At 37.4% G+C, this 27,979-nt stretch overlaps 4 protein-coding genes across 7 annotated transcripts; 3 read left to right on the top strand and 1 right to left on the bottom strand.

Moving 5' to 3' along the window:
* Nucleotides 1–375: 375 nt before the first annotated feature.
* Nucleotides 376–4,604, bottom strand: LOC109179007 (RPM1-interacting protein 4-like). 4 transcript variants are annotated; one of them, XM_019328570.1, is made up of 5 exons: nucleotides 4,586–4,604; nucleotides 4,410–4,498; nucleotides 1,320–1,913; nucleotides 877–1,068; nucleotides 376–721 (listed from the first exon to the last, which is right to left on the bottom strand). In XM_019328570.1, the coding sequence occupies exons 2-5, from the start codon at nucleotides 4,413–4,415 to the stop codon at nucleotides 689–691; spliced, it is 825 nt and encodes a 274-aa protein (XP_019184115.1). In that variant the 5' UTR covers nucleotides 4,416–4,498; nucleotides 4,586–4,604; the 3' UTR covers nucleotides 376–688. The 4 variants fall into 4 exon arrangements, with proteins under 4 accessions (XP_019184115.1, XP_019184116.1, XP_019184114.1 ...); XM_019328571.1 differs by lacking the exon at nucleotides 4,586–4,604 and having other exon boundaries at nucleotides 1,320–1,910; nucleotides 4,410–4,559; XM_019328569.1 differs by lacking the exon at nucleotides 4,586–4,604 and having other exon boundaries at nucleotides 4,410–4,557.
* Nucleotides 4,605–7,521: 2,917 nt separating this feature from the next.
* LOC109178967 (sugar transport protein 8-like) lies at nucleotides 7,522–10,314 on the top strand. Its single transcript, XM_019328515.1, has 3 exons — nucleotides 7,522–7,689; nucleotides 7,919–8,238; nucleotides 9,036–10,314. The coding sequence occupies exons 1-3, from the start codon at nucleotides 7,557–7,559 to the stop codon at nucleotides 10,137–10,139; spliced, it is 1,557 nt and encodes a 518-aa protein (XP_019184060.1). The 5' UTR covers nucleotides 7,522–7,556; the 3' UTR covers nucleotides 10,140–10,314.
* Nucleotides 10,315–15,491: 5,177 nt separating this feature from the next.
* Nucleotides 15,492–20,503, top strand: LOC109179016 (alkaline ceramidase 3-like). Its single transcript, XM_019328585.1, has 3 exons — nucleotides 15,492–15,744; nucleotides 17,756–18,025; nucleotides 19,673–20,503. The coding sequence occupies exons 2-3, from the start codon at nucleotides 17,772–17,774 to the stop codon at nucleotides 20,184–20,186; spliced, it is 768 nt and encodes a 255-aa protein (XP_019184130.1). The 5' UTR covers nucleotides 15,492–15,744; nucleotides 17,756–17,771; the 3' UTR covers nucleotides 20,187–20,503.
* Nucleotides 20,504–27,057: 6,554 nt separating this feature from the next.
* On the top strand, nucleotides 27,058–27,719 carry LOC109178932. Its single transcript, XM_019328483.1, has 2 exons — nucleotides 27,058–27,148; nucleotides 27,223–27,719. Exons 1-2 carry the CDS (start codon nucleotides 27,142–27,144, stop codon nucleotides 27,717–27,719), a joined length of 504 nt encoding a protein of 167 aa, XP_019184028.1. The 5' UTR covers nucleotides 27,058–27,141.
* The last annotated feature ends 260 nt before the right edge of the window (nucleotides 27,720–27,979 follow it).

Below are 27,979 nucleotides of genomic sequence, written 5' to 3'. Positions count from 1 at the left end.
CCAATCGTTTTTCTTTTTCTTTTTTTAATATACAATACAATAAAAAAAAAAAAAAAAAAGCTAGGCCGAAATAAATCAAGCTCTTGATATCATAGAATACTAACCTTCAACCATAGCTTTTGATAAATGGTGTATGAGAAATAATTGTTAAGCAGAAGACTAGGGCTCTTTATATAATAATTATATCTGATCAATATGGTAACTGAATCATTTCCTAATCATACTCCTTACCTTTATAATCAAGAATTACCTTATAATCAAGTAGTACCCACTACCCAGTCACAAAAAATATGGATTCGCCATTGTTCATAGTATTTGTACAATTACATGTTCATATTTCAAACTGGTTATATTTGTATCTATGATAGAAAAAAAAAAAAAAAAAAAATTATTGGGGAAAAGAACATGAATTCATTTCTGTTCATCACAATAGAGTATGTGGACTTACAACATATGCAATACAAATAACATGAAACCATATATATTATCTCAGAATACTTGAGGAGAAGAGGCCCCTTATTTTCCTTTTTTTCTTTGAATCTCTTTCTCCATTATCTTCATGCAAAACAACACAGGAAGAATATACTTAAACCAGACTAACCATATACAATAACCCAGACTCGATCTCGAGAAATATGTAGTATACACGCCTCGTGTGCTCCACTCTATTCGTCAATTTGACGCTTTGTCACTTTCTAAGCCATGGAAAGCATGAACAGCCCTGGGAGATCAGATAATTGAGAAGAAAAAAAAAATGAAAACATTGGACCACATTGGAACAAATTTAATTAGGAAATTTTCGTTTCAAAATCCGGCTCTAGCTAAAGACTAAAGTTCTAAAAACATTTTTTGACGAGATGAGAGATGGCAGCATACCTTTGCATTCTCTTTTCTGTATTGCCTCTCACTGTTTGAGTATGATGCATCGCCTGGCAATGCGGGTACTTTTCCAGCGCCACTCAGCTTATCATCCCGCACTCTGTCAAATACTTGAGTGAATTGTTCAGCTGATGCGGGATCATTATCGTCCCAGTCTCCAAATTTGGGAACAACGGGACTGTTATCGGGCTGCAGTGAAAGTAATGCCTCTACCAATGTCAGCTAGATTAGACAGAAGACTAAAACATGCTATATAGACAATTCAATCTATAACTTCTTAAACTTTTATAAAAATTTAAAAAGCAAATGGCTAAATCTTTGACAATCATAAAAGTGATGCCATTTAAGCAGTTGCTTATGATTTTCTTTTTTCCTTTTAAGACACAAACTACAAATTAAATAAGAATTTTAGAAGATGAAAGAAGGGGAAGAAGCATTACTGTGTCATCAACTTTTGCAACTGGTCTAAGCCGGGATCTTGCAGGTGTTGAGGGAGCTATTCCCCGGCCACCTTCAGATGAACCTTTTCTTTCCCACGAGGGAGAAGAAACCCCGCTCCCTTTACCTCCAAGCCTTGCGTGGGAATGAGGGTGCAGTGGTGAAACTTCAAGGCTGCGATCACTTTGACGAGAAGCTCTCCTTGGGGTCTCACCAGCATTGCGGTGAAGAGGTGACTCAAGAGGAGATTTTCTTCCAGCACTCTCATGTTGCAAGGGGGAATCAGTAGTTCTACGTAAATCGCCTTCTTCTTGACTCAGCTGCCGCTCATGTTTTGGTTTCGAAGGTTCTGCAGGACCCTTTGGCGTTTCCATATCTGTTTTTCTGCTTTCGGGTCTTGCACTACCACTATGTTGATTTTGAGGAGAGTCGGTTAATGTCCTTACGCCATCTAAGACTTTGGATCCAGCCTCGGGATCTTCTTGAGGATTCATGTAATCACCTTTCTTAATCTTCTCAGTATTTTCAGAATTGGCATCATAGGGGACAACTCCTTCACCTTCCAAGTTGCCAGAAGTCGGTAATTGCAAGTGCTGCTGTACAAATTTGAACCATATATAATGTAAGCTAATTACAATGCATATTCTAAAAATCATGATTTCAAGATGCAAAAAAATTGAAACCAGGCACATTTCAGTAACTTGATAGCAAAAGAAGGGGCCGTCTTAGGTCATACCCTAACAATGACTCGTAATTTGAAGAGCTAAATAGGTCTACACAATCAGCTACAAGTCTATTCATAAGCCTGTGACTAAGAGAGCCAATGTCCCTGCGCCAAACCACACTAAAAGATTGGATCCAATCAATTAGCTAGTCTAACTCATTGCCTTATAAACTCATATGTTTCTCTCTTATTTTTCAAGGTGGGACTCTTACAACTAACAACCTCTAGACAACGAGCTCCTTGTAATCTTCAGTATCAAGTATCAACTAGTGCATTTCAGAAAACACCAAAAACATTATTCCAGATATTAGCTGCTATTTCAGAGGGTGAATAATGAGAAAATATGGTCAACTGTTTCTTCACGTATAGAACCTGTTCACCAGCACATGTTCCCTTCTCTGCCAGAGTGTCAATTGCCTCTGGAAGAATATTAGAACTGAGTCAAGAGCGCCAAGGACCCTTGGCGCCAAGTTGTTCTCCTATATGGGAGGTTGTAGGTTCGAGCCTCAGTGGAGGCGGTATTGACTCTTTGTGCTTCAGTAGGTTGAGAAAGTAGTTATGAACAGATACTACATTGTAACAGAGTCAATGGAACTCAAAAGGACTGAGTCAAGAGCAGCTATGCAACTAAAGGTCTTCCAGTTGCCTTCCAAGGAAATTTGGGGTATTGTTCACCTTCAGGATCCTATAGTAAGAGCCCTTAGATCTCTCAGCCATTGTAATTCATCCAATTTTGCATTCACCTTCACTTCTTTGGGAATTTGGTCATCAAAGTTGCTTCAAAACATTATTTGAATGCATAACTTTGCACATCCATAGACTTGGGATATGTATCAAATCCTAAAAGGTTATGAAAAATATCTTCAAAAGGAGAATGGCCAATCAAGCAATCAGACCAGAAATGAGATCTCTTCCCACTACCCACCTTGAAGTTACCTTGTTCTAGTGTGTTCTGAGATGATCCTCCTTTATGTTATCATAAAAAATTTGGTGTGATATTTTGTTTGCTTTTTACTATTGTCAATCTCTATCCGAAAAGGCAAGAATGTATACTACCTAGCTGAGCAATGATTACATGGAATTATAAATGACAAGAATTTCATGATGGATGGGCGTAGCTACTGATGTCTAGTATACAGGCATACACAAATACAAATATATATTCAATTCCGGTCCATTTTACAATAAAATTTTAGACTAAAGCATTAAGACCGATGCCTACATCTTATCTCCCTTCTCTGTATGGTTGCAGAGTTTCCTTGTATCTTGGGTTGAATGCATTCCCCTCCCAAAGGTTTCCTCAACACCATAATCAACCCCCACCAGAAGAGAAAATAGGTAAGAAAGAAATTTGTTTCTTCATTTCATACACTTCGTTCAGAGTTCCAGAAAATAAGCCAAAAACATTTTTATCACAATAACCATATCTTAAATCAGAATTTTGGGTCACAGATCTTGAGTTTACCCCATTGAAACTCCAAACCTTATGATACGGATTAATTGACTTTACATAAATAATTCGGGAATACCAATAATTCTTAGCCCTAAAATCATTAACTTATACGTACAAAGAACTCCAAATCACAACTTAAAGAATAGACAAAATCTGTTAGAAATGTGGTTAAAATCTGTAGGTTCTTGAATATGAGAATTGAAATCAATCATATGCTCCTCATAGTTCTCTCGCTCAAAGCCAACATAGGAACATAACCATGTCAATGTCATATGAAAGCTCTAGCACCGCATAATCTAAGATTACTATAGGAACATATTAAATATCCGAAATTAAAGGCATATTATACCAAGAGATTCTAATCATCCAATTTAATACTTCATTCGTCTATAGTTACCGAGAACATGATCAATTGATAAAACAAAATGTTCAGCTTTTGAAGTTTGAGGTAGTTCAAAATCATAAGCCATAAACACTCTATGCTAGCATACAACTTATGAGCCTAAGCCGCAATTAGTTTCCTATAACAGTATATATAAACATTTCAATTCCAACTTCAAATGCTCAACTACAATCCATCCAGATCCAAATGGACTATGTTGGAGAGTTGAGTCTAGTATCCTGTCATCGAAACATGGCACTGACTGATAAAATTATGTCTTAGCTATTTTGCATAGGGAACAACCCCTCCCCTACCCCCAAAGATCACAATTCCCAAGGTTCATCTTTTTCCAAATCTTACACTACCGAAGAATCAAGTCAAGCTCAATTTCGCTATAGATCAATCAGGGAAAAAGAAATCCGGTGTAAAACCCAGTTGCAGCAAAAAGAAACTCAGAAATATCAATAACGGTGCGCCAAAAGACTCACTATAGATAGTAGGAATGAAGTAAATATATCAAACGGAATACTCACTGCCATTTTTGAACTGTTCTTAAGCTCTTGAAGCAGCAACAGAGAGAGAGAGAAGAGAGAGCTAAGACTGCTATTGGGTCAAGATTTTCCTGGCAAGTGAGTCACTGGTCAGTGGTGCCAACAAACACCCAACTCAGAGAGAGAGAGAGAGAGAGAGAGAGAGAGAGATGGGTTACCGGTAAACTGAAGACATCTGTGACTTTTTGGTAATGACAGGAGAGGAGAAAGCACTTTGGTGAGATGGGGGATATTATTGGGTTGCACATGTCCGCTGGACTAATTCAAGTGATAGACCACCATATATCAAGTCAGCACCTTAAGTGCTGCTCGTTCTGAGAGGCACAGAAGCTGTCTAGAAGAAATCGTCACTTATAAAAATTGAATATGAATTTCTCGAGATTCCACTCCATACAAATAGTTCATTAGCTACCCCGTTGGCGTTGGGTTTGATACCGTGAAGATTTGATTCCTAATTTTTCACTAATAATATTTTAGATTTAAGACTTTTCAGGTTAGAATCTCGGTCTTTGAACTTTTTCAAGTTGACAGAAGTGTGGAGATTGATTTCTTGTTTGTAAGTAAACAAAAGATTCTTGAACAAAAATTTTGAGAGCTCAAGATTACTCTGGAATAAGTTGAAGTATGGATATAGATTCTTTGGGTATAGAGTAAACAAAAAAATTTATGAGCAAAAATTTTGAGAGGGTTCAAGATTAGTTTAATATAAATTGAGTAAAAAGAATTATATATATATTTTTTGGAGTGCACATGGTGTTGCCGGTCACCACTCAAGACAGAGGATGTCTGCTTCTGTGTGATTGTGTGCATCGTAACAAACATGCTCTCACAGCCGTAGCCTCCGTTTTGGGCAAGGGTCAAATGTTTTTTTATGGATTAAAATAAATATTAATTTCGCTTAAACCCCCTTATTTTAAACAATAGAAATTAAACTTTAGATGTGAAATTATTATCATATATAATTTTAAAAAGTCACTTAAATGTCAGATGTAATTTATTTTAAATAGTTTATTGAAAAAACATTTACTTAATATATTATCTATTGAAATTGTGAATTTTATTGTCATATTGTGAACAATTTCAATATTGACAAAGAAATAACATATTGATCAATTTCTATAGGCTATGTCTAGAAAACCTAGCTGAAAGTTGAAAAGTTATAAACTAGGAGCGGAAGACTGAAGAGCTGTTAAGCTCACTGTTATGCTTCAAATTAATAATTTTTTAAAAAATAAAAAATAGACGGTCGCCTAGGCGTCTAAAGAGCGCCTAGCGATTTTTTCAACCATGTTTTTTTTTTTTTTGAAAAATAGGTCATAGCCATATATTAATGAATGTACGTACAAATAGAGTCAGGCGGGACTGAATCCCAATACATAGAGTGTTCCTTATCAAACGCTAATGTCGCTAGAGTATGTGCATGTAAATTAACTGTTCTCGAAATATAATGTAAAAGCTAAGGCAATGAGTAAACATAGTCATGGCGGTCCTACATTGGTCCACAATGACCCCAACGTAGGATAAGATGGCCGTTGTATTTGAGTGTATGATATTCCGTAACTCTGAGCAGTCTGTAAGATCCACAGTCAATATATTCTGTTCCTTTAGCCAAGATAAGTGCTTCCTTGCAAGCTAGTGCCTCAGCCATAAGAGGTGAGAAACATCCTGGAAGTTTACCGTTTGTATCTGTAACAAATGATCCGTCGTGCGATAGAAGAACCGCTCCATACGTCGCCTCTCCGGTTGCTGCTCTGTAGTCCGCGTCCACATAGCATCTCAGCTGGCCGTCCAGAATCACCGTCGATGGCACGAACTGAGGAGCTCGACGGTGTACGTCTGCATGCTCACCGCTGCACGTCTCCATGTACGTTCGGGTCTCGGGAGCCCACCACTCCACACCGCTTCGTTTCGGGCTCTCCATATTTGATAAAGAACTGCTTCCATAAGTCACTCTGTTCCTTTGTCAAAATATTCATCGCACCCGTGAGCCAAGCTGGGAAGAATTTGGTGACAATATTTGTGATGGGTAATTGTGAAACATTCCAAACTATTTTAGAATAATCACATAATATTAGAGAATGCATAATGTCTTCATGAGTTATCCCACACATTGGGCATGTAGGATCCACTTCCATCCTCTTTAAAAGTGAGTTGTTTGTGGTAGGGAGAATATCACATAAAGCTCTCCATATAAACGTTCTTCACTTTGGGGGAACTTTTAACTTCCATAGTGTAGCCCATTTATCAAGGCACGGGGTATGCTCATAATCATTGCATATAGCCATTCTTCACATTATACATCCCTTTTGGGTCACTCATCCAATACCATGAATTCTCATAGGGCTAACATGTATTACTGAAATACGAATCACGTCTTCAGAATTAAACAAATCTGCCAATATATAGGGATCGCACGTATTAGTCTCGTGATCAATCAATCTTGCCACTAGGGCTCCTCGTAACTCCTCAGGCATAATTGTCTGGACTAGTGGACTGGGGTTATCTGATAGCCAGGAATGTCCCCAGACTAGAGTTGTACGTTGTGCTATTACCAATTCTCTGACGCACTCCTGAACAAATAAGATCATGTGCAGCCATAATAAGACCATGTTTTAATTTTTTTTATACAATTATTGAAAGAAATTAAAGTGTGAATTAATAGGTGCACGAAAAAAAAAGTATACACTAACCTAATAGAATTGAAAATTATTCGTAATTATTTTCTAATTAATTAAAGAAGATCAGAGTAATTAACAATTAACAATTAGTATGTCTGTTAATGAATAAATGATGATGATACCAATATCCACATTGTAAGCAGGCATTGCTGAATTAGTCAGATAAGCATTAATTAAGTCCCAATTATTATGGCTATACGTACGGTTTGAGAGATCCCAGGGTTATACTTATATATATCCAGATTTTAAATTAGAATTATCTTTAAAATATTTCTTTTTATCCTTAAATTATCTTTAAAATATTTCTGTTCATAGAGTCAACTGCTCTAAATTTCTAACTAAACAAAAAACACTATAAAAAGATACACAAGTCGTCACTTGTATGTATATAGATCCAAATTAAACCACCACAGATTCTCTACAAATCTTGGGAGCAGAAAAGTAAGTAGCCATGCCTGCCTCTGTGATGGCCGTCGAGAAGGGTTCCGGTGATTTTCCGGCAAAACTCACCGGACAAGTATTCCTTTGCTGCATCGTTGCTGCCTTTGGTGGTTTCATGTTTGGCTACGACATTGGTATTTCAGGTGCTTTTTCTTTCATTTCTTATTATTTACTCCCCCGCTTTTGCAATTGGTACATTTGATTATTATGAGTAGATATTAAGGGCGAATCTAGAGAGACAAACGTTATTACAAGAAAGTAAATCAGTCTAAATTTCTAAATTGCTCATAGATTGGCTCGGCTCAGAGGGTTGAGATTTGAACGATTTAAACTCGTGGCCTCAGCTCATTTTTGTTTTGTTGTTATTGGTAGGTGGAGTGACATCCATAGATGATTTCTTGAAGAAGTTTTTTCCGACAGTTTACGTAAAGAAACACAAGGTTAAGGAGGACAACTATTGCAAGTTCGATAATGAATACTTGCAGCTCTTCACCTCTTCTTTGTACCTCGCCGCCATGATCTGCAGCTTCATAGCGTCAAAATGCTGCCGCAGTTTCGGCCGGAAACCGACCATGCAATTCGCCTCCCTCTTCTTCCTCACCGGCGCTGTCCTCAACGCCGCCGCCATGAATCTTGGTATGCTCATTGCTGGCCGCATTTTTCTCGGCGCCGGCGTTGGCTTTGGCAACCAGGTAATATACTATTTAATCTGTAGTAATTGTAAGTTGTTATGAAATAGAAGAAAAAAAAGCTAAAAAACATTTTTAATCGCTCAATTGCTTTTTACTAACAGTTTTAGTCCCTACTTTTCCTCTTAAGCAACAAATAAAACTATTAAATTCTATTAAAATGTTACTTAATATAGTATTTTAAAAATTTATTATATTTATTCTTTATAACCTTTTCATTTTTGATATTCCATCAAACAATAGAGAATAAACAATTTTCTTCCATGATTTTTCCTCTTCAATTTTGAATTTTTTGATACACTATCCCTATTTTATAAATGAAATATCAAGAGAAGAAACATTAAGAAGTACTAAAATACTCATATACTAGGTAAATTTGAATAGAGTTTAATAGTTTTAGTTTGTTGTTCTAGGGGTTAAAATTGTAGGTTTTGACGGATTAAAAATATTTTTTTCTTATCAATCAATTTTGACTTATTTGACCAATAATAATTGTTTGACTTTGATAAAAAAATCAATTTTAAAATACTAAAATTCAAAAAACTGTTCAAATCAAGTTTTCAATTAACTTTTTGAGAAAAGGAGTTATACCAAACTGCTATACTATCAGATAACAGCTAATTTACCAAAAACCTTCTTATAATCAACTAATGTTATTAACTTCTAATAACCTAATTAGCTAACATTTATCAGCTAACAATTATTTACTAAATAGGAGCAATGTGAATTATTGACTTATATTTATATTGAGAATACATATAATAAAACTCGGAATTGAAAATCTAATATCATACATGCAGGCGGTGCCATTGTTCATATCAGAGATTGCTCCACCAAAGTACAGAGGAGCCCTCAACTGTAGCTTTCAGCTGCTAATCACCTTTGGCATTTTGGTTGCGAATCTGATCAACTATGGAGCCTCGAGGTTGGCCGGATACGGGTGGAGGGTTTCGCTGGGCGGAGCCGCCGTGCCGGCCCTGTTCCTTGGCTTCGGCTCTCTCCTCATCCAGGAGACTCCGACGAGCCTGATCGAGCGCGGCAAGAAAGAGGAAGGATTAGCCGCTCTGAAGAAGATCCGCGGCGTGGAAAACGTGGAGAGAGAGTACGACGAGATCGTCGCCGCAACGGAAATGGCGAACAAGATCAAACACCCTTTCAGAAACCTCATGAAACGGTCCAGTCGCCCCCAGCTCGTCTGCGGCACCATCCTCGCCCTTTTCCAGCAATTCACCGGCATGAACGTGATCATGTTCTACGCTCCCGTTTTATTCCAGACGGTAGGGTTCGGCGCGAACGCCGCGCTGTTATCCGCCGTGATCACCGGCTGCGTCAACGCCGTCTCCACCGTCGTCACGATCCTCTTCGCCGACAGCTTCGGCCGGCGGTTCCTACTCGTGGAAGGCGCCGTCCAAATGCTCGCCGGCCAGTGCGTCGCGGGCGGGATCCTGGCCGTACATCTGCAATCCACGAACGCCATCCCCGAGAAATACGCGCACATTCTGGTGATCGTGGTGTGCGTGTTCGTTGCGGGATTCGCGTGGTCGTGGGGCCCTCTAGGCTGGCTAATCCCCAGCGAAATATTCCCTCTGGAGACCAGAACCGCCGGATTCTTCTTCGCCGTGAGCACCAACATGATCTGCACCTTCATCATAGCTCAGGCGTTCCTGACGATGATGTGCCACATGAAATCCGGGACCTTCTTCTTCTTCGCGGTGTGGATTGTGGTTATGGGGTGCTTCGCGATATTCTTCTTGCCGGAAACGAAGGGAATCCCCATAGATGAGATGAACGAGAGAGCTTGGAAAAAGCACTGGTATTGGAAGAGGTTCATCACTGAAGAAGAAGAAGATGAACATAAAAAACCTGGGGATCAAGCTGATGAAGATCGGAGCATCAGCCAATAGCCAATATAGTTCTCTCATCTCTCATTTAATTTGTAAGTTCAGGAGTAGCTGATCGATTTTAGGGTTTTTTAGTTTTTTTTTAGGGGTTAAATAATTGCAAATAATTTTAGGGTTTATGCTAATTTTTTTTAGTTAAATAATTTATGATAAGTAGAGTGAGGTTTTTATATTTTATCAATTGTGTATACATTTGGATATGATTAATATTTTAATTCATTCATAACTTTGCAAAAACAACTTGTGATGATTACCAAATGTTAAAATAGTATTTGAGATCCATACATGAGTATTTGTGCAAACCTAGACACTTAGGCATGGGCAAGTCCGACTAGTATTTCTATATGTGCTTCTATTCTCTACTCTTCTAATTTAATAATAGCATATAGTGTCCGTCACATTAAGGAGTAAAATGATCAATCAAGTATAACATTGTATCAAGAAAGTTTATATTTAATTAGTTTTTGTCCTCAATTGTTATGATACTTTTAAATTTAATTCTCTTAACTTAAATTTTAGTTAGTGTCTTTAATTATTTCATCAAAAATTTCATTTAATTTTTGTTGAAAAACACATCATCACTGCAGCCTTCTGAATCTTGCTCCTCCTGAATCTTGCTCCTCCTGCATAGCATGAAGAAGCTCAGTCATCCTTCTAAAATTTCATTTAATGATTGTTGTTTACATGGATAAAAATTAAAGTAATTTTCACCCAAACCTTCAAATTAGAGGTAAAATTATAATTTACATTGAATATCGTTCTTTGGTCTCCTTCTTAAAAAAAATAGAGAATAATTTTGTTATGCCACATTTTTGTCCCTTTTTCTACTCAATTAACATAACAAATATACTCTCGAGTTTTTCATGACTCTTTAAAAAATAGAATATACGAGCATTATGATGATATCAATTGGATTTTAAAAAAAAAAGGATGAAAAATAATAATATGCATGCATGTGACCATAATAATGATTATTTTATTTATTTATAAATTTTAATGAAGTTGTACAATTGTATTAGGAAATTAGAATTTTCAACAATAGATAAATTTTTCATAAAATTGTTAGGCTATCTTTATTTCACTTTCAAAAGTGGGTCCTACTTTCAAATTTACAATTTCTTTACTATTTTCTCTATATCTTTTAAACGTGGGTCCACATTTCATATCACATTTAAAAATTATTATCTTTCATCAATGTTATTATTATTATTTAAATTTAATTTAAATTATTAAAAATGGTAAAAAAAAATAAAATAAGTAACAAAGACTCTTTCCCCACTCATGATATTACACTTTTTTTTCCCACTTTCCAAGACTGCAATCCTTGCTAATCTTGCAAGGATGGCAAGCCACATCATGTTTTTTTTTTTTTTTTTTAAATGAATTTATAAATAATGGCAAAGGGAGTAAATTTTAGGAATAAGATAATTTTAGACTGAATTTATTCTTGCAATATTCTCAAACTTTTAAAAGTGGGTCCTACTTCCACATCACTAATTTTGTAATTCTTTTACTATTTTTCTCTATATCCCTGCAATACTATGCCACTTTCACATCACATTAAACAATTATTATCTTTTATCAATAAATCTTAATTTGTCACTACAATTATTATTTTGTATCAATATATAAATTATAATAAAATATTTAAAATAACAAAAATAAAAGATTATGTATATATATTTATTTTTAGTTAAACAAATTATTCATATTATGTATATAATAATTGAATAGAAATTATATTACATAAAAACTTGAAATAAAATAATTCGTGTTACATAGCTATTCGAATCATAAAACTAAAACTTAATTAAAACTTACATATTTGAAGCACCTGAAATCATTAAAATTAAACAAAGTAGGAAATCGAATCCGGAAAGTACAAATTAGAATTATTCATTAAAATGATTAAAATATAAATACTACTTATAACTTATAATTCCATGTGAGCTTGCCTTTGAAAAAATTTCAGGCCAGGATAAAAGCAGCCTTAGCCCCAAAAGTTTCAATTAAAATCATTACTCATTTGGCAAGTATAAACCAAAAGAATTATAAGACTGGTGATATGTAGAATAGATGCTATTAAAATCTCAATAGAGATTACCATTTAGAAGAGTTATTTGAACAAAGGAGAGCTAAATCAAAAGACAAAGCATCAAAAGTCTTGGCAAAAAAATAAAAACATAAATAAATCTTTATATAAAAGAGTCATTATATTCAAATAGAAGAGTTTTCTGCTTCTTTTTTTTTTTTTTTTTTTTGAAAACCAAATAACGAGCATATATTAAATCTTCAAAATTTCGGAAATACAATCAGGTGGGGAGAAGTCCCACAGTCCAAGAGTTATTCATCTAGTAAAGATATTTGAACAGAAGATTTATATTAAAAATTTTGGTTTAAAAAAAAAAAGAAAAAAAAATGAGCTATTAGACTCAATTAATGGAAAAGACAAGGTATATCTTGGCATATGTGAAGATAAGGTATATCTTGGCATATTAAGTATGGGGTTACACTTTTTGGTAAATCTTCAAATGTAGTGTTTGAAAATGTAGAGGAAAACATTTACTACACGTAAAACAACACAAAGTTTGAATAAAAAAAAAATCTTAGACACAATTATTTTTTTACTAATAATATAGAACAAGGGTTAACTAGAAAATTCAAATGGATTTGAATTCAAAATGAAGGAATTCATCTCTTACAAGTTATAAATAAATAAATAATTCCTTCAACAAAGAGTTGAATTGAAATTTGAACATTCTAAGTGAATTTAGCAAGCCTAGTTGTAATGAACACCTAGCACTCTCTCTAAACTTAAAAGATACATTTAGTATCTAAGTTTCCAATCCATCAACCTTCATCCATTTGAAGCTAGACATAAACTCTATGAATTGGGATGAAACTCAAACTTGAAACCTTTCGTTTGAAATAGTAATAGTGATCGATGTCATCAGACCACAAGGTACTTTGTGAGTGTTTACTTCTTATTCAACCAAATAATAAAATTATATTTTATATTTTATTAATTCATGGTAAAATTTTGTTCATATTCCACTATTTTCATTCCATAAATCAAACATAATGTTAATGCTCATTGAGCATTATTGAAATATAATTTTTTTTACTATATCGATCATAACAATGTCGACGAAATTAAATAATTAGGTTACCGTACTTTTGATAAAATATACCTAACTTCTTATTATTTGTTAGTATCTATCGTAGAAGTGGCTCCTTTAAGTTTGAAAAAACACACGTTATAGCTTAATTTACAAGACAAAGACTCATAATATACACTTAAACTTGATGATTAAATCGAATGATGCGTTCTCAAGACATTCTCACATGTACAGACAAGTCAAATATATTCAATTTTAATTGAAAAATATAAATTAATAGCCCCTAAGACATTGATCTAGTAGTTGAAAAGACCCACTTAAGATTTGTTTTTAGTAGCAGTAGAATATTGAGATTTTGGATAATACATTTGGTGAAATTGGAAAATTTAGATTATAAAAATTTGTAATTAATGAGGTCCTTCTACCGCGTTCGGGTGGCAATTGATGTGGCTAAACCCTTGAAGAAGCAGATGAAGTTAAGGTTGGATAACGGAGGGTGGGCGATCATTGATTTTAAATACGAATGTATGCCTACTTTCTGCTTCTTATGCGGGATCATAGGCCATGGGGAAAGGTTTTGTCACAAATATGAGAAACCTGGTGAAGCAAGTGTTAATAGGCCTTACGGAGCATGGCTCTGGGCTGGCAATAGGAGGGGTATGCCGTCGAACGGGCAGCGTTGGATTCCGCTGGAGACCACTGTTGAACGGCAGAAGTGGAAGACGACTGTTGTGGATTCGTTGGCTACCTCTGAGAAGGTAGCAACTGACGGTCTTAGGGTTCCAGAGGTGATGGTTTCTGACCCTAAACGAAGAAGAATTGATGGGGTTGATGCGGTGGGGATGGAGTGTGAGGCATCAGGATATAAAAAAAAAAAACTTGCAGGAGGCGGGACTTGCGGAGCAAGCCCGCCAAGGATTATGAATATTATGTCCTGGAATTGCCGGGGGCTTGGCAACCTGACGGCAGTTCAAGTGTTAGCGGACTTAGTCCGTGACAAGATGCCGAAAATTGTGTTTTAAATGGAAACTTTACTTGTGAAGCACAGAATGGAACCAATAAGAATAAAATTAGGGTTTAATAACATGTTGGTGGTGGATGCGCATGGACATAGTGGCGGCCTGGCTCTTTTGTGGGACGAAGCTATACGGGTAGAGGTAATGGGGTTTTCATCTAATCATATTGACGCCACTTTGGTACTGGATGTGGGCACCCCAGAGTTCAGACTAACAAGGTTCTATGGTTTCCCGGAGAGGCATCATCGACGGGAGTCATGGAATCTGTTGCGAACTTTAGCTGGTATCAGTAGTTTGCCGTGGGTGATCCTCTGCGACTTGAATGACCTTCTACACCAGAGTGAGAAACGGGATCGACTACCCCATCCAGAATGGTTGTTGGCAGGTTTTCGGGAGGCCATCAATAATTGTGGCCTAACTGACTTTGCCTTTGCTGGATACCAGTTTACTTTGCAGCGCTCTAAAGGGACACCGAATATGATTGAAGAGAAGCTGGACAAGATCTTGGTTACTGAGTCGTGGTTGGAGCAGTTCGAGGGGGGCTACGGCGACATCTTTGCCTTCCCATATAGTGATCACATTCCGCTCTTACTGACTCCGATAGTTATCAACCACCAACCTCGGCGCAAGAGATTTTGCTTTGATAAGATGTGGCTTCGGAAAGAGGTGTTTAAGGAAGTGGTGAAGCAGAGTTGGAGTAGGACATCTGGCCTGGATGTTTTCCATAGGGTCGAGTTGTGCCCGAGACATTGAACGTTGGGGTCGTACATATAATAAGGCCTTCCAGCAGCGAATTGATCGGTGTAGAAGACAGCTTGAGGCCCTTAAGCCTCGAAGAGACCCAACTGGCAGTGCGGAATATGACAGAGTTGAACAAGAGTAGCTAACACTTTTAGATGTGGCTCGCGAGGAGTGGTTTGATTTACCACCCCAGTATCTTGTTTCTATTCTTGGCTCTGATTTAATGAATTGAGTTCTATTTTTTAAAAAAAGAATGTAATTAATAATTAATAAAGTATACATTTATTTATTTTGTATTTTATCTCCAACGGATTGAACACATCTATCAAAAGAATATTCCTTCTAAAATGAAAACCAATAATATTTTTTCATGGACAAGAAGAAACAATAGCTATGGGACAAAGAAAACAATTATGAATAACGATGAAGTGAACATTTTAAGGCAGTATTTTATTCGGACTTCTCGTGTACCAAAATGGACTGAACTCCTCTCAAGAAAAAAAAATAATTAAAAATAAAAAGAATTTAGGAACCGGATGATTGATGAACCGGTCGCCAAGCTCCTGTCCGGGAAAAAAACGTTCTGTTTTCTTCCTTCGTTTTTTTGTCTCCTGAGATCCAACCCTAGGAGCGCAGGCGAGAACTACAGACGCAAAATTCAGAGATCGCGTTGGAGATTATAGAGAATTGGTACTGAAATTGGAATAAAAAACCTAGATCTGATTTTGAAAGGTCAGTTTCTCTCTGTATACGTGTATATTAAATCGAATACATGCACGAAATTCATATAATTTTGTGCGTTTTTATGCACAGATGAATATATATCACCACTCGTGTTTTTTTTGTCAATTTTTTGTTTTTATTGTAAATTATTTGCTCGGCTTTGTAATGTGCCATTGGCATTTGCTAGAGTCGGTTTTAGTAATTGAATGTGGTTTGCCTTAGATTTGGATTTCACAATTTGGAGAAGTTTGTTTGTTTTTAATTTATTCTCAAGAGTTTTGTTTAATGTGGAAGTCAGAGTTCGAAAGCCAAGGTAATAGCTAATTATGAATCTATAATTAGAGGCTTCATTTTAAATGGAAATCAAACCCTGCAATGAGTGCTGGAAAATATGAAGGCTGATGCCTACTTTATACTTATGATAGTTGTGTTGTTATGGCTTGTTTTTTAGTCGAATCACAATTGTAATAATATGTATAGAACTTGAATGGTCTGGTTTGAGGATCAGGGAAGATAATATTTATTGTAAAGTACATAGGTCTAAAATGTGGGTGTAAAATGATTGTTTTAGGGAGAATTTGATGTTAAGGTTTTCTTTTCTTAGGGGGGTGTATTCAATCCAGACTTTTAAAGAGTTTTAACGACTTTCAAAGTTTGGTGGTATTCAATTTAGACTTTTAAAGACTTTTTAAAAGTCTACTGTATTCGATTCAGACTTTTCAAAAGTCTTTAAAAGTATACTGGTATTCGTTTCAGACTTTTATAGTCTTTAAAAGTCTATTGGTATTCAAATATTTATCAACTTTCATAGACTCTATCAGAATATGATTTCTTTTCTTCATTAATATAAATAGATCAGACTTTTATAGTCTTTAAAAGTCTACTGGTATTCAAATATTTATCAACTTTCATAGACTCTATCAGAATAGGATTTCTTTTCTTCATTAATATAAATAGATGAAATCCGACCCTCCAACCCCAAACTTTTCAATTTTCTCTACCGACTTTTTCTTCTATCTAAACCAGATAATTTTATTTTTATCAATTTCTATCAAATTTTAGGGTACGTTTCAAACTTTTCATAATAATTTATAATTATTTTTTATTATTATATATTTTATGCAATTTTGTTTTGCTGCGAACAGCAAGCTTGCCAAGCCAAGCTTGCTGTTCCCAGCAACAAACATGCTGCGAACAGCAGCAGCTTGCTGCTATTCGCAGCAGATTTTAACTCTACTTAAATCTGCTACGAACAGTAGCAGCATCTTGCTGCTGTTCGCAGCAGAAATCTTTTATAATTTTTTTTATAACCAGTAGAATTAATATACTTAATTTTTTTTATATATAATTAACATAATTTTATGTTATTATATGTTCATTGATTATTAATATATGTATTTTTGTTATAATATACTGTATTTTTGTGACAATCAATATTTATTTTTTATTTTATTGCAATACATTAATTTAAAATATATTTTTATAAGAGAATTATAAATAATGTATTAATAAAAGTTATGGAATGTTTTGTAAGGGTGTATTCAATTTAGAGTTTTAATAACTTTTGTAGACTTGTTAATATGAAAAAGTTTTTAAAAGTCTATAAATGTTTGTCCTGTGGATTTTTAAAGACTCTTACAAAGTTAATAAAAGTTTAAAAGATTCTAGGAAAGTCTACAAAAGTCATTTAAAATCCATCACTTTAAAAGTCTTTGGAACTCTTTAAAAGTCTTGATTGAATACACCCCCCTTAGAAAATTTCAGGAAAAAAACTACTTTATCTGAGAATTTCACATTAAAAACTTTTGAACTGTTTTGAGCTAACATAGATATCTTGACCCTTGAAATGTTTCATGTTTTAATGGTTTTGTATGGATTGTTTTAAACTATTTTTGACTTTTTGTGTATGGTAAGCGTTTTCTATTGCAGCTACTGCTATTGGTGGCAACTTTAGTGACTTAGGGGTTCTCCCTGGCAAACTATTTCATGTAACCAGTATCCATTTCCTTTCCAATTTTAGGTGCAAATTTTGACGAATGGCAGGTGGCACATCAAGCTTTTGGGGCCCTGTGACATCTACCAAAGAGTGGTGTGAACCAAATTATGTTCACTCTTCCTATATCGCAGAGTTTTTCAACACCATCTCAAATGTTCCATGCATTCTCTTGGCCTTCATTGGTCTTGTTAATGCCTTGAGACAAAGGTTTGAAAAAAGGTTCAGTGTCCTCCACATATCAAATATAATACTTGCCATAGGAAGCATGCTTTATCATGCCACACTGCAGCGAATGTGAGTGCTCTAACACTTTTTTTGCTTGTAAACTGTAGGCTGGGTTTTTATTGAATGTCCGTAGTTCTAGGAATCTCATCAATTGATTGCATATGAAAGTTGTTTAGTTGTCTCAGAATTTATGATAATTAATAAGTTTCCATAATTTTTTTTGTCAAACTGCTATATGAACTATGAAGAAGCTAAAAGAATGCCACTGTCATGCAAAATCCAACCCTTGACTTGGATGTTGTGGGTATGTTATTAACTGGTAATTTTGGGGTTGTTACATGGAATCTCGTATTTGTGTGAAAGTTTATATTTATAGAGAACATTCAGAATTTCTTAGTCAACTTTAATTTTTCTAGTCATGATGTGTCAAATGATTTAAGATCTGAACAGACAATATGCTTGAAAGTGAGGCAATTGAACTCTATTTGCTCCATGTTTGAGGTGAATCTCCCATTATTGTAAATGGTATTATTAACTTCATCTATTCTATGTGATGGATGTGGACCTGTAATCCTTGTAAATGCATTATTATTCAGTGTTAATATGTTATTTCTGTTTTTACTTTTGACTGTTTTACTATTTCAAATTTTCAATAGGGTATAAAATATACATGCAAGAATACATTCTAGCCAAATCCTTGGCTATTTATTTTTTTTAACATATATGGGAAATTGGGAAATGAATCAGTATTTGATAAAATCTTTTATCCCCCTCAGTGATTAGAACTTTTCTTTTTCGATACTAGTGTTCCACTACCTTTAGTTGTCATGTTAATGTACTTGACCTGTCATTGAAGTCATGAAAAATTGTCTATCAATTGACAGAGTTCACCATATTGAGATTTTTTGCCAAGTGTTGGTTGTGCCTACATACATAAATACACTCGCGTGTGCACACATGAAATTTTAATTTTTTTTAACATTTCAATGCTTTTTCATTTGCTTGTTTTATGAGATGGAAAGCACCAAGTAGGTAAACCCCATATATAAACTAGCATTCACAAAACTCTGAATGTCAAATCCTGTTGGCCCAAAAACTGTTTCACCCAGAGCTAACACAAAATTTGAAATGGTCAAGTACTTGCCAGTAGCTACCAAGGACAGTTTCTTAAAGCCTCTGATTTTCTTTCTCTGCTATAGATCTTACTTGTAGTGTTGTTGTTGAGTCCCTTCAATCCCCTTGGTTTACGTCTTTCTCCTATGATTATTTTGCATGTCAGTTCCTACTTGCCACCTTGATTCAATCTCTGGTACAGAATTTTAGCACTTTTATAATCCAATCAAAGAAGAGTCCTTGTAATTCTCTGAAATCCACATATCCCCCCACTCCTTCCAGTGTCCATCAACCCTCTGTCTTGTTCAGAACCTGCAATATTATATTTTCTGGCCTTGCAACTTGCAAGTCATCATTGTCAATGTAACTATCCCATATCATACTTGAATTGTAACCATACTTTGTATGTCTCCCAACTTCTGACATCCCCATCATACTTTCCCCCTCCTTGGGCCCTCTTTGCATCCACCTCTTTCACTTTGTGCATACATAGTCATGTCCATAGGAAAAAGTTTCATCCCTTTTGTCATGTCCATGGGAAAAAACTCTCTTTGCCATGTTGTGTATTGTTATTTTATTATAACCAAGGATCTTGATTGGCAGGCAACAACAAGGTGATGAGACACCAATGGTATGGGAAATGCTACTTTATATTTACATCCTCTACTCACCAGACTGGCATTACCGGAGTACTATGCCCACCTTTTTATTCCTTTATGGTGCAGTGTTTGCCATTGTGCATTCACAAGTTCGCTTTGCAATCGGGTTTAAGGTGCATTATGCATTACTATGCCTTCTTTGCATTCCTCGTATGTACAAATATTACATTTATACTGAAGACCGATTGGCAAAGCGTCTTGCAAAGTTATACTTGGCCACATTATTGGTTGGCACCATGTGCTGGTTATTTGATCGTCAATTTTGCAAGGACATTTCAAGGTGGAGCATCAATCCACAGGGTCATGCATTATGGCATGTGCTCATGGGTTTCAATTCATACTTTGCAAACACATTCTTAATGTATTGCCGTGCACAGCAGCGGGGATGGAATCCAACAATTAAGCACTTGATAGGTTTCTTCCCCTACGTGAAGGTTCAAAAGCCAAAGTCACAGTAGTGCGCTTCTCACTCAAGACAAGCTTGTTTTCCCCTATAGGTGTAAGGAATGTCAGGAATGAGCAAGCATTTGTGATTCTTTTCTTTTTGCACATTTTGAAGAATGTATTGTAAATGAAAATTCTGGCAGTTTCTAATACGGAGTAGTATTTAATTTTTGACTGTAAAAGTATCCTCCTCCTCCTTGCCATGAACCATATTTTATTCTCCCACAGAATGACAGGGACTAACTTGAATTTGGAAGTTTTGGTTTTGCTTTGATTCAACTGTTTGGACTCGCTGATGTGATCAATGAAGTTTTGGTTTTACTTTTCTTTAGATGTCTGGTCATTTTACATGTTTAATTGCTTGGCCATGAAATTTTTGAGGCTACTCTGTTTTCTTTCTTTTTTTTTTTTTAAGGTCAACCAATTTGGTTGTATTTATAGATAAACTGAAATAGAGTCAGGCGGGAAGTTGTCTCAGTACATAGCTATAGTGTAATTAAAAGCTGTAGTAGTTAAAGTATGTGCTAGTAAATTCTGTAATCTAGGAATAGAAGTGATTGAGCAAGAACTAAAAGCAGACATGTAAGTTATGCAACTATTGATAGCATACCCAATGTACGATCGAGACGGGATGTCTGGTGCAGATAGATAACACTGCAATGTTTGACAATCTGTGTGTAGCTGTATAGACTCTTCTCCACGCGCCCTTAGCCATGACAAGGCCTCTTTGCATGCAAACGCTTCGGCCATAAGAGGGGAGAAGCAACTTAGGAGGGGGGCGCTGAAGGTCGAAATGTAGCGGCTGTCGGCATTGAGGAGGACTGCTCCGATCGTAGCTGAATTCGTCCCATGATGATAACCTGCATCAATATAACATTTTTTTTTTGGCCTTATTGGCATTTCGTGGGGCTGTCCAGGTCGCAGCAATAGTGGTGGCGGTGGCTGCTGGGCGGTATAGGCAGTGGCGTGGGCCTTGAGTTCGGCCGGCAGTGGCATATCGGCAGTAGAGGCAGTGTTGGCTGCGGCGGTAGCGTGTGCGGCCGGCGCTAGAGCAGCTGTTCGGTGGTGGACTCTCCGCCAAGCTTGCATAGTGGCCATAGCGGTTGCAAGCAACTTCTTTGGCATCGGTAGACAAGCATCCCAAACAGCACCATTTCGCGCTGCGAACATAATTCCATTAGTGTCTAGAACATTCAAGATTGCACTAAACCATTCATGGCACAACATTGGGGAGTGGAAGGTTGGATTGAGTCCATATGGAATTTGCAAAGCCACACAAAACTAATGAGTGCATAGTGTCCTCGTGAATGATTCCACACATGGCACACATCGGATCAACTTCTACCTCTTTATAAGCAAGTTGTTGGTAGTGGGAAGATTATCACTTATAGCTCTCCATAGAAAAGTTTTTCATTTGGGTGATATTTTAATTTTCCATAGAGTGAGCCACATTTTCAATTATGCGCCTGTAGCCATCCGAGTAACAACTATTAGGATCCCCATGCCAATACCATACATCATCATATTCGGAGGAAACTGGTATTTTGAGGATTTTAGGTACATCACTTGTTGAAAGATATCAGTGAGCAAATGATGGTCCCACGAGCCAATATCCTGATCAATTAGCCCCATGACTTTGGCCCCAGCTAGTTGCGGTGGCATCTCAGTTTGAATCATTGGATCTAGCTTGTCTTCGAGTCAGAGATGTTTCCAGACTAAGGTAGAATTTCCATTCCCAAATCCCAATACACCGTCTCACACCACTACATATTAGCCCCTTAGCTGCCACAACACTGCGCCAACAATACATGGGATTATTTCCTAAGCATGCTTCATAAAAGGTCTCCTTAGGATAATATCTGGCTTTGTATACACGAGACACCAATGAGTCAATGTTAGTAAGCAATCTCCATGCCTGCTTGCCCAATATTTCCAAATTGAATGCTCTCAAATCCTTGAAGCCCAAACCACCATATTTTTTCGGGATGCATAATTTATCTCATACTTTCCCGTGAATGCCCCCGGTCAGTTCATGATCCCCACCAATAACGGTTCATGAGTCTCTCAATAGCTGTGCAGACAGATATAAGCAGTAAAAAAAACACTCATTGAAAAAGTAAGCATAACTTGGGCCACACTTTTCAATAAAATTTCTTTACCAGCCTGCTGTGATAACAATTGTTTGTTCCATGATCCAATCCCCTGTCTAATTTTATCCTCAATATAAGTAAACTGCCTTTTTATTCCTTCCCACAAAAGAGGGTAAACCTAAGTATTTTCCAAAATTTGGAGCCTGAGCCACTCCTAGGATCTGGGCCACCTCATCCTTGTCCTCCTGACATGTATTTTTGCTATAGCATATGTTGGATTTATGATAGTTGACTCCCTGTCCAGACAACTTCTCATATATAGACAAACAATTTTTAATCTCAGTGGCTTCTTGCACATTTGCTTTGAAAAAAAGTAGGATGTCATCTGCAAAAAAATAGATGGGAGATAGGTGGGGCACCCCTAGCAATCCTACATCCATGTATTAGCTCCCTATTCTGTGCCTGCTGTAATAACACGGAAAGACCTTCCGCACAAATAATAAACAGATAGGGGATAAAGGGTCTCCCTGTCTTAGGCCACGGGTGGGTGTAACCGGCCAGCTACCGAAACCATTAATCATAAAGCTATATGAGACAGTAGTCACACATAACATAACTAGCTCTACCCACCTGCCATCAAATCCCAGAGCCACTAACATTCCATGAAGAAAGGACCATTCCATACGGTTATAGGCTTTAGCCATATCCAGTTTGAGAGCTCCTCAACCAACAACCCCACATTTTTTCCCGTTCAAATAATGCCCTACCTCAGCTGCTATGAGGATATTATCTGTAATCAGTCTATCAGGTATAAAAGCACTTTGGGTGTCAGATATAATACTTTCCATCAAGGGCTTCATTCTATGAGTAATCATCTTAGTCATTATTCTATAGATCACGTTACTCAAAGCTATAGATCTAAGATCAGATACCACTTCAGGGGTACTCTTTTTTTGGGATCAGCACAACATCCGTATCATTCAAACCAGAAGGGAAAGAGCGATTATTTAGTACTCTTTTTTGGGATCAGCACAACATCCGTATCATTCAAACCAGAAGGGAAAGAGCGATTATTTAGACATCCCAAAAGTGCTGATAGAACCCCGGGTTCATACCATCTGGGCCAGGTGCTTTATCAGGGAACATTGCAAAAAGAGCTTCCTTAACCTAACTCGATTCAAAGGGCCGTAATAGTGATTCATTATGGGCTTGGGTAACTCGTGGAATCACATTAGCAAACAGGGCATCACCATTCGTAGGATTACTAGAGCAAAAAATATTATCAAAGTATTCCAAAATAATATGTTTCATAGCATCGCCTTCCTTCCACTCCCCATAATCATTCATAAGTTTAAAAAGTGTATTCTTTTTCTTTCGGTGGGAAGCATACCTGTGATAAAATTCCGTGTTAGCATCAGCACCATTTAGCCAGTGTTGCTTGGCTCTCTGTCTCCAATAGGCATCTTCTTAGGCTTCCATACTGGTGAGGGCCTCCTCCAGGCGCTGGAGTTCAGCGAGTGAGGCTGGATCAGTTCGCCCCCTCAGGTGTAACTGTTTGTTTCGTAGGTTCATAATCTGCTCACCGAATTTATGATATAGGTCACCTCCCCATCGTGACAAGCGATTGCCACAATATGCAATACAATCCTGCAGGCCCATATTCCTCTCATCCTCCCAAGACTTCTCCACCACATCCTTGCACCCCTCATCATAAAGTCATGCCATCTCAAAACGAAAATCTCTTCCTCTTCCTCCCCTTCCAACTGGATCATGAATTCCCAGATAGAGGGCTGAATGATCAGACATTCTAGTCAATAAATTAGATACCCCCGCCCCTGTCACAGGACCACACCAGCTATCTGTTTCCAGTACTTTATCCAACCGCTCTTCAATCCACATGTGTGTGCCTTTTCCTTTCTCCCGCGTAAACGGATATTCGTCCATAGGTAACTGGGATAGTCCACATTGTTCAATAGTCTCTCCAAATTCACGAAGTAGCATATCCGGGTGCGGGTTGCCGCCTCTTTTCTCATACTGAAATAAGAGGTCCTTAAAATCGCCCACCATGACCCATGGTAGATCTGACCGTAGAGCTAATGACTTAATCAAATCCCACGCCTCACCTCGTCTATTGCGGTCAGGGAAACCATAATAGCAAGTCATGCGCCAGTTCTGCAAACCAGTCATACTTACTTCCACATCAATATGATTCTTCAAAAAACTCATCAGTCTTGCTGTATTATTTTTCCTCCGTAGCAGAGCAAGTCCACCACTCAATCCAACGCAATCCACATAAAAAAGACCATCAAAACCAAGCGAAACATGAATACGCTCTGCATGTGTACGGTTCACTTTAGTTTCTATTAGAAAGACAAAGTCAGGCTTCTTACGGGACACCATGTCCACAATTTCACGAACTTTTCGTGGATTACCCAAGCCCCGAAAGTTCCAGCTTAACGTACACATTGAGTCGGGCGGGTCTGGGATCCGGGACCCGCCATCAACAAGTTTTATGAACCACCATTGTCTGTCTGTCCTTCCACCGGCGAGCTATCACCGCCGGTTGACAGCGTTTGGACGAAGCTATGACCCCCTCCTCCAAGTCATGCGGCTTTGCCATGCGTACATCCCCTTGGCCATCATCCGAGGAAGCCGTGCCCTCCTCCGCCATGCTCGGCTGCCCTGGTTGCTGTCGTACAGTGTCCACCGGCGGTAGAAGCCACGAGGCGCCCACATGCCTCGGTCCACGGGTTTTCCCTGCTCTCATCCAGGTACCATACGAGTAGAACTCCGGTTTGATACCCAAAGCCCTAGCCTTCACACAAAATTTGTCGAGGTGCCCTAACATATCACAACAGAAGCAAAAATTATGAAGTCTCTCGTACTTGAGATTCACCCAGCCCCAGGACTTATCCCGCCGTATTAGCTTCATGCGCCGCTTTAATGGTTTGTCAACTGGTACCGCAACACGTACACGGTAGAAGGTTTTCCACGGGCCACCAACATGACGATTATCACACCGAATAAACGATCCCACATAATTTCCAACTTGCTCCAGAATCTCATTAGATGTATATCTCATGGGCAGATCATACACTTGTATCCACATATCAACGGTATCCAATTTTACTTCCCCCAGGAGAGACCCATCACAGACCTGCCTGCAGACTAGCGTGTCATTATCAAAGGACCAGGGTCCCTCATCCAACACTCTCACCATATCTGTCTCGTGGTAAAAGGCAAAGAGGAACAAGTTAAAGTGCAATTCTGTCACCCGCATTTCCATGACCGGCTGCCAAACCGATGCTAAAATCTGCCGCATATACTCCACCTTAATCAACTTCACTATCAAGAAACGGCCAACAACCAAATACACCTTTCCCGTTTCGCCCGGCGCCGGTTGGAAACTTTGGTCTGCTGCAACACCCTTGTTTTCTTCTTCAATTGCCATGTCGGCCTAGCGCTCGGACAACACCTCAACTCCACCATCATTCTGCTGTGCTGACCACGCTACTATGATGTCGATGATGCCGTCGGTCAGTAAGAACGATCTCGCCGGTGCCGTCAGTTGGTAGAATGAAAACGCTGGAACCCTAGAAGGGAGAGAGGCGAGAGAAACCCCTAATTAGGGAGAGAAACCATAATGTGAGGCTACTCTGCTAAATATGCATGAATTGGGTAAAATACCAATATTGCAGGTATCATAGTACTTCATTCCTACTAACTTAACAATGGGATAACCTCTCCAAAAAATGTCTGACCTAATTTATTGTTGGTGTTGAAGTATACTTTTTGTCTTGCACGTACAAAAAAAAAAAAAAAAAAAAAAAAATACACCTATCATTATTTGAGAAAGAACTCCTTAGAGTAGGGTTATTCATTCGTTTAATATTCAACCCGAATTAACCAAATTTGCAAAATAATTTATCCATTAACCAAATCAAAATTCATATTTTTGAATTAATTGAATCAATTTTTTTAACGGATTAATTAAAATATTTTAATTCAATTTTTTTTTTTAAAATCTTAAAATTTGTAAATTCATAGTTTCAAATCACAAAATAGTCATTACATCAATACATAAATGATACAATTTGAAAAACTAATTTAATAATATAATTTATGAATTATTATAAAGAATTAAAACATATTTGTATGCCTCATTAAGTCACATCCCAAGCTTTTTATGACGTAGTATTTTAGCTGGTCAATACTTACTCAAATCTGGTGTGATACGCAGAGTGGGTAACAGCCTTGATACTCTTGTCTGGGGCTGGCCATGGTTTGCAAAGGTTGATAATCCCCGACTGGACACTGTTTGTATCGATGAACTAAAGGAAGCCAGAGTGTGCAACTTATTAACGAACAATGGACAATGGGATGAAGAACTGCTACGAGATTTATTTATGGAGTCTGATGTGGTTCGTACTATGCACACCCCTATTTCACTGGAATATGCTGATTTGTGGAGTTGGAAAGGAGACATAAAAGGTTTATACTCTGTCCGTGCTGGATACCAGAATCATGTCTCCACCGATATGAACTCCCAGAGTGCTACAGAATTCACGCAATGGCAAAGGCTTTGGAGATTAAGAATACCACCTAACATAAAGAACTTTCTATGGCGTTGTATGCGTAATGTCCTCCCTTTAAGAGAAAATCTACAACTTAAACATGTGTTTGTTGGTGGTGGTTGTCTGTTGTGCACCTCCAGTTCAGAAACTACCGTTCACCTATTCTTCAACTGCCCAATTGCTACTCAGGTTTGGGGCTGTAACACCATTTCGAATGGTCGTTCCTTAAGGTCAATTGTGGAAGAGATTCTCGATATACATGACTTGGAACAAGATTTGCGTATGGCGGCAAGGTTGTGGAGTCTATGAAAGGTGCGCAATGATATGCTTTGGCATTCTAAGGAATGGACTATTAATATGACACAGGACTTATGTCGTTTCTCCAGTTGCTAGCCACAACTTGCCTTCTTCGTCTAGTTCCTGGTCTCTACCTCCGGTAGGGCGACTGAAGTGTAATGTGGATGCTACTATTATGGCGAATGGTATGGGGTTTGGTGCTGTGATCCGGGATCATTCAGGTAGCTTTGTAGCAGCATATGATGGTCTCTTACGTAGCAAACTTGATCCTTATATGGCAGAGACATTGGCTATCAAGGAAGCCCTGACTTGCCTTAAACAGCGCCATATGTCACATATAATTCTTGAGACGGATTGTTTAAACTTCTGCACCAACTATAATTCTGAGTCTGTAGATTTATCATATGTTGGATTATTATTAAAGCATGGTAAGGTTCTTGCTAGGGATATTGTCGACGTTGTTGTCTGCCATGTCCAAAGATCAGCAAACCATATGGTTCACGCACTGATGAGGGCAACTGTTTCATCATCTGTCCTTGGTGTGTGGGACATTATCCCACCTGATTGTATTTCGGGTTTGTTATAATGATTGAAGTTGCTTGGTTTTCAAAAAGAAGAAAAAAAAAAAATCGAAACCGTTCACTAATACTTTCAAACGGAATAAACCATTAATTGAAATTCTTAACCATTAATGGAATAAAAACATTTTGATTTAAAAAAACGAGAAAGTAATTTTTCACTTAAGTGGGAGAGTACACATCATTTTCTCTTTCTAAAGCTCACTGTCGCAAAAGCGCCGCCGTTAATTACACTACTGTGAATACTGTCTAAATAAAACAAAATCCT

The sequence above is a fragment of the Ipomoea nil genome, unplaced genomic scaffold (assembly GCF_001879475.1).
Source record: "Ipomoea nil cultivar Tokyo-kokei standard unplaced genomic scaffold, Asagao_1.1 scaffold0875, whole genome shotgun sequence".
In the NCBI taxonomy this organism is placed as follows: Eukaryota; Viridiplantae; Streptophyta; class Magnoliopsida; order Solanales; family Convolvulaceae; genus Ipomoea; species Ipomoea nil.
The sequence above is the reverse complement of the archived record's forward strand: the minus strand, read 5'-3'. Positions and strand labels throughout refer to the sequence as shown.